The sequence below is a fragment of the Merops nubicus genome, unplaced genomic scaffold (genome assembly GCF_000691845.1).
Source record: "Merops nubicus isolate BGI_N331 unplaced genomic scaffold, ASM69184v1 scaffold36682, whole genome shotgun sequence".
In the NCBI taxonomy this organism is placed as follows: domain Eukaryota; kingdom Metazoa; phylum Chordata; class Aves; order Coraciiformes; family Meropidae; genus Merops; species Merops nubicus.
The window spans coordinates 15,738-26,803 of NW_008592233.1; the positions used below are offsets into that span (position 1 = coordinate 15,738).

Consider the following 11,066-nt stretch of genomic DNA (forward strand, 5'->3'; position numbering starts at 1 on the left):
GTGCCCGCTCTGGGCTGCTGCCCGGGCATCCCGTCACTCTGATGTGCCAAGCTGGCAGCAGCATCTCACACCTTGGCTATTTTTAAGTCAGCTGCAGGGATTTTTGGTTTTTCTTTTTTTTTTCTTTTTGTATTTTTTCTGCAGTGACAAATCTGTGATTTCTCCTGTTCCCTACAAAACGCGTCGGCCTGACCTGCTGCTCCAGAAGGTGAATGACAAGGAGTTTTATTTAGCCCTGGCGATGGGAACATTTAAAAAAAGGTTCCTCTGTTATATTTGTTTTCATTCTGAGTGGCAGGAGGCAGGGAAAGGACGGTTCTGAGAGGTTTTTTAACAAATCTGTAAGTCATGCCCCATTACCCTGGGGCTGCTGATTAGATCCAGATTGTTTCTCGCATTACTTAGGGAGGGGTGTAGTCCATGCTGGAAGCTGCGTGCAGGGATCCATTACACAGCTGAAAATCCCAGGCACAGGTGACGGGAAAAAACCCTTTTATTAGGTTTATTGGCTATTATATCCCCACAGGGAATTCTCCTCGGCGTATGGAGGCAGCACCCCTGTGCAGAAGGCTGTGCCCCGGGGGGCTAGTGAGCTCAGCCCTGTGCCCGTGGGTTGGCACATGGGAGGGAAGCATTGCCCCTGCCACCCAAAAATCCCTCCTGTCCCAGCCCTGGGCTGGGCATGGGCAGCTGCCGGGGCATTGCCAGCCCCCTGGCTTCTCAGGGTCCAGGGAGGGTGCCTGTATGTTCTCTCTAGAAGGCATGACCCTATTTTGGGTCAGTATTTTGCTTTTGGATTGATTTTGGGGGGGGTGGTGCCAAGTGGGTGCATGCCCTGGCGGTGCTGCTGGAGGGACCCTTGTGCCAGGGCCTTCAAAGAGCTTTTGGGTTATAGGTGCCATCTGGATGTGAGGCAGTTTTTTTATTATTGCGTTTTTGCTCTTCATAACTATACTGTAGATTTCTGATATGTTGACAAATTCAACTGGGTGACACGTTTTGTGGCTTTCAGGAGTGTGATTACGGCTTCACTGTGTGTTGCCGCTCTCGGGATTCAACCTGGGTTTCTAATCCTGTACCCTTTCTTGAAATCACCTCACAGCAGCTCCTTTCCTGTGGCTTCTGATCCGTTTTCAGGCAAAAAAATGACAAAACCTGTTTTTATTCGGGGAGGGAACAGGAGTTCAGCGCGGATTAGCAGGACAATCTGGTTTGATACTTCTGCTCGTTCTGATGAACGGGGTGATGCTGAAGGATGAACTCTCCCAGTGATTTCTCTGCAGTGCTTTTTATTTCATCAAGAGAAAATGGAGGCTGGAGTCGGTTCCTTCGGTGTTTAATAACGTCCATCAGAACCAAATGCCCTTTATTTAAGCTGCAGTAGTAATTAGGGGGTCGGTGGTGTTAAGCAGCCATGGAGTCTGGCTCTGAGGAATGTTCATTGTGCCTCATTAAATTTGGAATTAGTGCTTAAAAGGTCAGGAATAAATATTCTGTTTATATTTCGGGGATAGTAAATCTAAATGGATGCTGTGTTTGCACATCCCTGTCTCTGCTCGTTCCTGCTGAACTGAGCGAGGCACTGCTCCCGTTGGTTTCGGCAGCAATCAGAGTGTCTGCAAAAAAGCTCAACCCCAAAACCAGCCCTGGTTTCATTGATCAAGGGCAGGAAAATGATCTGCTGTATTACATCTAATTATAAAACATCAATATCAGATGCTAAATGCACTTTTTGAGAGACACTCTGTTGCTAGTTTACAGTTTGCAGTCTCCTGTATTACAGGCTTTAGCAGTGAGCTGGGAGATGGCTGCAAAGGGAGATGCCAGAGGTCAGATCCTTTTAACCTTTATTGAACTCCTCCTTAAATACTCCTTAATAAGACCCCAATTGCTTCACCTTTTCCTTCCATCTTGCCTAGGGCTGTTGACACAGCAGAGGTGCCTCCCTGTGCTCGGGTGCTTGTTGAGTGGGTTGGAGCTGCTGGTGGGGACTGGTGGCCTGCTGGGTCCTTTCCAAACGGCCCCTCAGGGGTCTCTGAGTCACAGCACAGCTTGGCTGTCAGAGCAGAGGGTGGTCCATCAGCATTTGCTGACTTTCCTCCATGGTGGAAGCACTGGTGGCTGTTTGGGTAGAGATTGCACAGGAATTTAACCCAAAGCCTTGGGCTCTCACATTGCTAATGCACACTGTGCTGGAAGGTACCAGTTCTGGAGAGTGAAGAGCTGGGAAATGTGGGTCTGTCTCCTGCTAGATCTTCCCAGAGTGTGGCCACTGTGCTCAGGACCCTCACCCAGGGCTGCAGGTGCCTTCAGTGCCAGAGCAGAGCTGGTGGAGAGCATGAGGAGGGAGGAGCAGAACTTCTCAAGTGAGTCAGGCACTGAGGTGCTCATCCAGGCTGGTCTTCAGCCACGGGTCCTGGCCTCTGACTGATGCTCCAAGGCAACCATGTCCTCATCAGCAGCTGGTAGCCCAGGGGCTAATTACTTGTGGTCACACACAATGGGGTTAAATCTTTCCTGATGTGCTTTGTGATCTGCTCCCAGCATGGATCTGGGTCTGAAGAGTCTTCTGCCAACGTGCAGAGAGAGACCAGCCACGTTGCTGGGTGTGAGAGCATCAGGATGAGCCTGGTTGTTCCTCCTGGGGCTGTGGGGCTGGATTTTGGTGTTCAGTGGGGTTCCAAACCACGTCAGGGCACTTTATTTCCCATGGGGTAATTAAGCAGCTTGCTAGATGATAATGACTTGCCCTCGTTGCTGGTGCGTACTTCATTCGACCTGGTCCCTCCCCTGAAGTCTTCCATTTTCCAAGTGCAGCTGGAGTGGTTTTATTTCATTTGCATGAATTCTGTATGACCTGCAATATAGTTCAAACCATAAGAATTAAGTGCTGGTGAGATCTCCTAACAGGCAGCAACAGTTTTATTGCAGATGCCGAAGCCTGTGATTGAATGGCCCAGCACTGAGAATGCAGGACAAGGTCAAGTGATCTTACAAGCCCTGCCCTTCCCACCAGTGGATTTTTGGGAGCTATATGCTATAGCTGTGGTCCCTGACGATGCCTGCAGCATGGAGGGAAGGTCAGGACTGGTGCTCCTGATGAAGGTGTGCAGCTTGATGCAAAGGATGAGGAGCCGTCGGATATTTCGGGAGGATTTTCTGAAACCCAAAAGGAGATGTGCACATTGCAGCCTTGGAGAAAGGTCCTCTTTGGTTTTTAATAATAAAGGGTGACATGCAAGCTTTATTAACAAGGCACGTAGGGGAAACAAAAAGGCTCAAGGGATAACCCTGAAAAAGTGGCGCTAAATGTGTCATTTTTATGAAGCTGATTTTGTGAAGGGTCCCTACATGCTTTGGCAGGAGGTTGCAGCAGGTTTACAATAATTTGTAGGAAGATAGAAATGTTTTCACCCTGAAGTGAGAAGAAGGGCAAAAAGCCCCACACTGAGATGCTTTAGAGTCATCTTCCAAGGCAGTGGCTGGCGGAGGGATGGATACCTGTCACTTTGCGTCGGGAGAGATGGGTCCAGCTTCAAACAACCACGGACTGTGCTGGGGGGCTGATGTGTGAACCGAGGAGCCAAACCCTCCATCAAGAGCCAGACACAGCAGGGAAAGCTGGATTTTCACCTCCCTAGAGTTTGGTTTGAAAAAAGCCTAAAACCATTTGAAAGAGCCGAGAAGAGGGAAGAGTGAGAAAGAGCCAGATCCTGGGCACCTGCCCCGAGGCAGGCAGGCTGGCAGGGGCACGGCCGTGCTGGTCTGAGCCTGTGGCACGGCCCAGGACACATCCCCCTGGCTCCAGGGAGCGACCCCAGCCAGCATCCTCTGCTTCTCCAGCAGCCCACAGCGGTGGCCGTGCCCGGAGCTGCCACAGCCCGCTGACATTTCTCCTGGCACTTCCATTAATTCCCCTTAAGCCGCCTTTGGATCCTCTGGGGGTTTATTTCTGTTTCTAAGGCAGAGAGTGAGCAGTCGTTAGAGCAGCACCCTGTTGCTAACAGACCTTTTGCTGATGGGGAAGTCACCCCCCCGTGATGTCCAGGTCAAGAAGAGCTGTACTGATGTTTGTACATCTATTTTTTGTTTTTTTAATTTAATGGAATTGGCAGTCCTGAACTGAAAGCAACCGCTGGGGGAAAAAAAACAAACTGAAAAAGTTTAAAATTTCCCTGCTGATTGCTTGATTCCGAGTGTGTCTTGTTGTTATATTTATATTTGTGTTGCTAAGGCAGCAGTTAAAAGCATTTTTCAAATTAGGCAGTGGTGAGCTGTGTGGTGAGCCAGGGCCCCCTCTTTGATGGCACTGACACCAACGTGCCTGCATCTGGAAAGCAAGTCTGTAGCCTGGAGGACAGCAGGGTTTCTCTCCTCCAAGGGAAATGCAGGCTGAGACCACAGGCTGGATGCTAAGTGTTGTTCAGTGCTTCCCAATGCCTTGAATGTATTGTTTATTCATAGCACAGAGGCTGAGGGGCTGATCCTGACAAGCCTGAGCGTCCCTTCTTCGTGTCATGATGAGCAGGAGATCAGAATTGTTCGGGAGGTCCTTGCCATGCCCAGCTCATGACATGGAAAGGAGAGGATGGGCTCGAGGCTGGGCTCGCCTTTGATTTCTGCAGGAGCAAAGCCCATCAGTGAGAAAGTAACAGTTTGTTTGCTTCTGCCAAAATAATGAAGACGAGGAGGGCTGGCCCCTCAGTGATGCACTTGATGAAGAACACCCTTTCATCGGCGCCAGCCAGCCCTACCTTTTCCCTCTTTTTTTGTGCTTCAACTTTGTTGTTTGGGCCTCATTAAGAGAGGGAGCGGATCCTTTCCCAATTAAAATGTTGACATGCTGGAGATGTTCTCCTTCTCCTCCGTTTTGCCTCTGTTTGTGAGTGATTGCACTTTGCAGGATGAACTAGAATTAAATCAAGTGAGCTTCGATTGAATAATGCAAGCTATAAAGCAGCCCTTCTCCATGAAAAATCTCATTTCTTTTTTATTTTTCTGGTTTGCTCCCCTAGCCTGCATGGAGATAACCTTGACGGATAATCCCACGGCTGAGGAGAGGTCTTGCAAACTGCTGGGCTGCTTCGTGCACCGGTGGGAGTGTGCTGGTGAGGGCAGGGCAGGCAGCTCTCACTGAGGGTGCAACCCCCCAGCCCAGGAAAAGCAGATTTCCCATCCTTGTGGCTGTGCTACTCCTTGTTTTGTCCGAATCTGGAAGTAATTAGCATTAGTCGTGCTGCTTTTGGTGGCGTGGAGGATTTGAGGCCTGGGAACGGATGCTGTGACTGACCTCACGGGAACCCTCTCGTTTGCTTGGAGACTTGGAGGGTTTCATTGGTGGCGTGGTGCAGAACATCCCAAGCAGAGGAGGACACGTGGACCAGGGAGTCCACATGGGAAGGACGTTACTCCAGACCATCAAATATAAATCATGGGGAATTTACTCATTGGTGAATGATTTCAGTTGAGTCAGGATTTGGTCTTCTGCTTTGGTCAGGAATCAACACCAAAGCTCCTGGTGGTGTTGGTCAGAGGGGGATTTTGCAGGAGGTCTGTGTCTGGGCTGCAGCAGGAGGCATGATGGCAGCACATGTGGTGTTTCCACAGCCCGCGGTGGGGTTTTGGTGGCATCAGCCAAGCATTGGCCCTGGGTGTCCCTTGGCATCCCTTGGCCCCTGGAGCCTGGGCTGTGTGGCATCAGTGCCTGTGAGAGTTTTAAAGCTCTGTGATGTAGCTATGCGTGTTGACATTTGTTCTCTGGGTCCTCACACCCACCCCTTCCTCTCCTGGTTTTCCCAGGGCTGAGGTATGCGCAGATAGGGATGGAGCTGATGGGGGCAGTGGTGGGTTCAGGGGGACTCATGCTGCTGCTGGACATGGCAGCAGGGCTCGGGACATGGGGATGGAGCCAGCTGAGGCTCTGGGCTTGCTGGAGCCATTCCCACATCTGCCAGTGCAGGGTGATGGAGAGGACTCCCCACTGAGCGGGGATTGCTCTGAAACCACTCCCATCCCTCCTGCCTTACATCACTCGGCTGCCCTCCGAGCCCGTGTGCGGGGCTGGGGTCTCCTGCAGGGCTGCTGAGGGGCAGCACCACCCCTTCTGGGGCACACAGCAGTGCCAGCCTTGCTGGATAACAGCATCAGGCCTTTTCTGCGGTGTTCAAAGGCACGGGCATCACCTATTTTTTAAAAAATACATCTGTTTGCTCCTCAGCTCTAACCATCAAAGTCGTCCTGCAGAACAGAGGATGCAGGAGCTGCAGGGACCAGTGGTTTGTGCAGTAAATCTCCTGCGTGACTCTCCAGCAGTAATTACTATGTGAAAGTAATAACCGAGCCGTGCTGAGTGTTAGACCAACTCCCCCGGCTCGCAGCTCCTTGCATGTTTCTCTCTGGGAGGTTCCTGTTTGGTAAATTGGATATTGTGCTGTATTTCAGAAAAGGTCACACTTAACCAACGCTGCCTTTGCTTTATTATCTTGGCAGAGCAGTGTAACCTCTGCTGGGGTACGATTGGATTTCGCATCGGGCTCTGCTGCAGCGGCCCCGCTCCCTGCATCCTGCCCTTGTGATTACGTTAGCAGCAGACTCTGCTTCCCTTTATTTATTGAGACATTAAAGATGCATGCATTTATTTTTACCATGTTCATAATTGCCATAAAAACAGGCCATAGCATCCCTGAGTGGCTCTTTGGGCAGGAGAGCGGCCGTGGAGCCGGGGTGAGGAGGAGCCGGGGTGGGGCTGCTGGGTACATGGCTGTCCCCGCTCCTCTCCTGGGGGGATGCTGCTGTCAGCCCAGAGCAAGGAGGACAGAGCAGAGCCTGACCAGCATGCCTGGTGGGGGCAAGGAGTGTCCCCCGGGCGAGGGGTGCTGCTGGTAGGAGCTCAGGTGGGATCCCTGGAGATCTGGGGGGGACTTTGAGTGGATGAATGCATGAATGGGGGTACCTGACTCATCATCCCGCATCCTCCTGGGTCCTTCAAGCTCCGGAAGGATCCTGGTCAGACCATGCAGATGCTACCACGTGCCACTCCATAGCTCCCACCACATCCCACCCCACAGCTCCCACCGTGTCCTGCTGGGTGGTGACACCCTGCTCTCTTCCCTACCTTCTGGATGCTTTTGGTTTGTTTGTTTCAAGTGCAGGGTGAGTTAGTGGCTTTTGCTTGCAAATGGCAAATCCATTAACTCTTCTCCTCTGCTTTCAATCCCCTCCAACTTTTAACCGTGTCACCCATTGTTTGCTTTTTTATTAATAACAGAGCCCACTGTCTCTTGCAAATGAAATGATGTAAAACAAAGAAAAGTTCCCACGTTAAATTCTCTGGCAGGGGATTACCTTGCTGGCATTTACATATCTATGCAATAAATATTTTAACATGTTAATTATACACTAATAAGAAAAATACCTTTTGAACTTTCAGTCAAATTGACACACACAGAACCCAGTCCATCAGGGAATTAAAAGCAATTAGTTTTGTAACAGAGCACGGTCACATTGTTTCTTCTCTGCAAATTGTTCTGTGGTCACCAGCCAGCCTTTTTTTCTTCTTTTTTTTTCTTTTTTTTGTGAAAGCTGGTGGAAAGATAGACAGGGACTGGAGTTTTTCATGCTTGCTGGGGTCTATCCCGTGCGGGGACGCTCCTTCCCTTTCCCAGAGTTTCCTGCTGGATTTGTCCTGGCACTGCAAACCTGGCTGTTCCCAGGCCTGGGCATATCAGACTTGTAACCATCTCCCTTCTCTTTTCCTCCTTTCAGACTGAAAACTACTCCTTCGATTCCAACTACGTGAACAGCAGAGCTCATTTAATAAAAAGGTACGTAGGCTCGCTTGAAAGCACTTGGGTTTGCCCAGCCAAGTCCTGATTATTTAATGTTCTTCCTTCCTGCGCTATATACTCCTTGCTCTTTTTAATATGCAAAACGTTTCAAGAGTAATCATTTGATTTTAAAAACAGTATTTATTTCCTACCAAGTCCCATTGCTCTCGGTCTGCAGTAGAGGCAAGTCTCTTTTTCTTCTCTTGGGCTCCTTCGCCCCGGGAAGTTGCAGTGAGTTAGGTGGAGTGCTGTTACCCTGACAACTTTCAGATTCATAGAGTTTATTCTATTTGAATGCACAGGAACAAAATGATAGATTTGGATGGTGAGATCTCCCTGCCATGGAAAAAAAAATACAGATCTCGTTTGGGGGCAGGCAATTGGGTTGGAGACATGCTCACTGTTTTAGTTTGAATACCGAGGGAAAACAGCACTTTGCTGGGCTTTCTTCTTCCCTGGGTAAGAAGGAAATCATCGGTTCAGTGGCAACCTGGCAATTACCCTTGGGGGAATTTAACCTTTTGGATAAAATACGGAGATCTTAGAGCTTAGCAGTGATGAAGGAATGTCTCAGGGAGGTTAATGCCGGGGTTAGCCGGCTGAACCTCACTGGATGGTGTTAACCTAGAGGTGAGCATCCTGCTGTGGGGTGGGGGCTGGGCTCTCTGCTGCCTCCCCGGCTGTTCGAGGCAGGGAAAGGCACTGACCCAGCACCACCACTACTTGCCAGGCACTGACCCAGCACCACCACTACTTGCCAGGCACTGACCCAGCACGACCAGTACTCGCCAGGCACTGACCCAGCACGACCAATACTTGCCAGGGCCATGGCCGAGGCCCGTGGGGCCGTCTCCCCACCCAGGATGTGGGCGAAGGATGGGATTGGCAGCTCTCCCCCAGCTCCCCTCCTTCCGAGGTGTGTGCTGAGCGAGCTGGGGCTGTGCCCATCCCCGTGCCCATGCCCGTGGCTGGTGGGGTTGTGCCTGGGAGCTCTGCAGAAACCATCGTGGTAGCAGGAGTGCGATGGAGAGGGTAGCAGGAGCCAGCCCTGAACTGTTGAGATCTGATCCGAGCGGTAAAAAAATCCAATTATCTGCCTGGCTGAGATCCCATTTGTTTACATCTTAAAAATCTAAGGAGTCAGGGAGCTGGGAGTGCATTGTGTTAGCAGCTCGGGTTTAGCTAGCGAAGGGCAGGGATATTTGCCTACCTGGCTCATGATGTTTAACGATGCTAATGCGATTGCAAGAGAGCTGGTTTGCCTGTGCCACGCTGCTCCTCGCCAGAGAGCCTGCAGGCAGGCTGAAGAAACCCCAAATCTATTAATCTTTCCTCGTTCACACCTAAGATAAAGGCAAGCGGGGGCTTACTTGGAGGCTGTATTGTTTGGGAAATGCTGCTGCTGCCGATTCCCCCAGACCTGCCCATCCTTTAGAGAAGTGTCAGCCGCGGAAACGTGTCGCGTGGCTGCTGCATTCCGGTCTGCTTCACTGCAGGGAAGATAAATGCCTTGTAACACGGGCTGCCTGTGCTTTAGGAACAGCAGCTCCGTGTAGGACAGCGTTTCCCTTTGCTTTCTACCTTTGTCTTGTATCTTGAGTACAACGGGTGCTGGGAACCCTGTGCAGACATCTAAGAGCAAAAAATATTTTCTGTAACGTACTCTGGCGTTATTTTCATCCTTTGCCTTTATGAAGATGTTGTAGCTCTTCTATCTTTGGTGAGTGAATCTCCTCAAATCCAGCACTTTAATTAATCTATTTGTACTTTTCCTGTGTTGTCTGCCTGCCTCTCTCGCTCCTCCACTCACACACAAATGAATTGTAGATTTGTAGTGCTTTCTTAACTTAAAATTCTTTGATGTCGCCTGGAATCAAAGTCAGTGGCTTCAGCAGGGACATCTTTATTTAAAAGGTAATGTTTGAAGGTTTACCAATTTATATGTATTTCAGAGCTCCCCCCTCGTGTGCTTTTGCAAAGCATCAGATGGTAGGTGGTCTGCTTGGTTTCCGTGGAGACGCAAAAGGGCTTTTCAAAGTAATGAAAATCTCCAGCTCTTTGGTGCTTTGAAGCCCAGGCCGTGTCTTCCACCAAAGTTTCACACCAAACCAGGCAGAGAAAGTTTGGGGCCATGGGTGCAGGTGAATCCCCCTGGATGGGTGCAGATATCCCATACCGAGGCTGGGTGTGGGAGGAGGTGCAGGCTGGGTGGCCCCAGGGATGTCCCAATGGCTGTGCCACGCAGGGCAGGCACATCTTGAGATGTTCCTGTGGCTTCCTGCAGCTGGTGTCCTAGGGCATCACCTCTTGCAGGGCAGCATGGAGCAGCAGAAGGAACCCCAGTGCAGCCAGAAATTAAATCCTTCCATCTCTCCAGCCTAGGAGATGGATGCCGTGGGGTGATCGAGTCGCTCAGCCCTTGGGGAGAAATTTGGGAGCAACTCATCCCTCAGGTCCCTCAGCAGTAGCTGCACTTGCAAGAGGAGTCAAGGAGTTTGACTCTGTATCAGATCTCCTTAGAGCTGTGTGAACTTGGACCCAAATCACCAGATTATTTTTAAAAATAAGAACGACACCGTCATTGTGAAAAGAAATTCCCGTTTCTAGGAAGACGTTTGTTTTCAGACTTCAAGTGATTAGGATGTGGCCTATAACCTAAAAAATTAAGGTTTATATCCTGTGTATCCTTCAGTATGAGGTAACATGACTCGAGGGAGCCTAGTTTTAATTCATATTCAGTTCATTTAGTGTATAGTTTTAAAATTTTGTGTTCAAATCCAGCTTCCCTGATAGCCACAGAGTCACACTGTGCCTGTGGGCAGAAGCACCCTGTGGGGGGGTGCAGGCTGGGTGCTGTGTTTCAGGGGGGCGGAGATGCCAAGGAGAGGATGCTCCTCCTGCACCCTTTGCCCCAGCTCTCCGTGCAGGTCCCAGCCCTGCCGCTGGGTGCCGGGGACAGCACCGCTGGGTGCCGGGGACAGCGGGGGACATGAGGCTGAGGGGTGACAGCCGTGCCACCACCGCAGGTCTTGGGGCAGCACCGTGGGGCAGGGGCCACCTCGTGCCACCCGGTCAGTCACGGCTGTGTCTTCCCCAGCAGCTCCACGTTCAAGGACTTGGAGGGGAACAGTCTGAAGGACAGCGGCCACGAGGAGAGCGACCAGACGGACAGTGAGCACGACGTGCAGCGGGGCCTCTACTGCGACACGGCCGTCAACGACGTGCTGAACACCAGCGTCC

General features: G+C 50.8%; 1 protein-coding gene across 1 annotated transcript in view; it reads left to right on the plus strand.

Moving 5' to 3' along the window:
* The window catches only part of LOC103767963 (protocadherin-19-like), a gene marked incomplete at both ends in the record, with an annotated part of 24,364 nt that extends 13,304 nt beyond the window's left edge, over positions 1–11,060 (plus strand). Inside the window, 2 exons of the mRNA XM_008935094.1 lie at positions 7,765–7,823; positions 10,927–11,060. Coding sequence (XP_008933342.1) covers positions 7,765–7,823; positions 10,927–11,060 — 193 coding nt within the window. The remainder of the gene's footprint in view (positions 1–7,764; positions 7,824–10,926) is intronic.
* Positions 11,061–11,066: the final 6 nt, after the last annotated feature.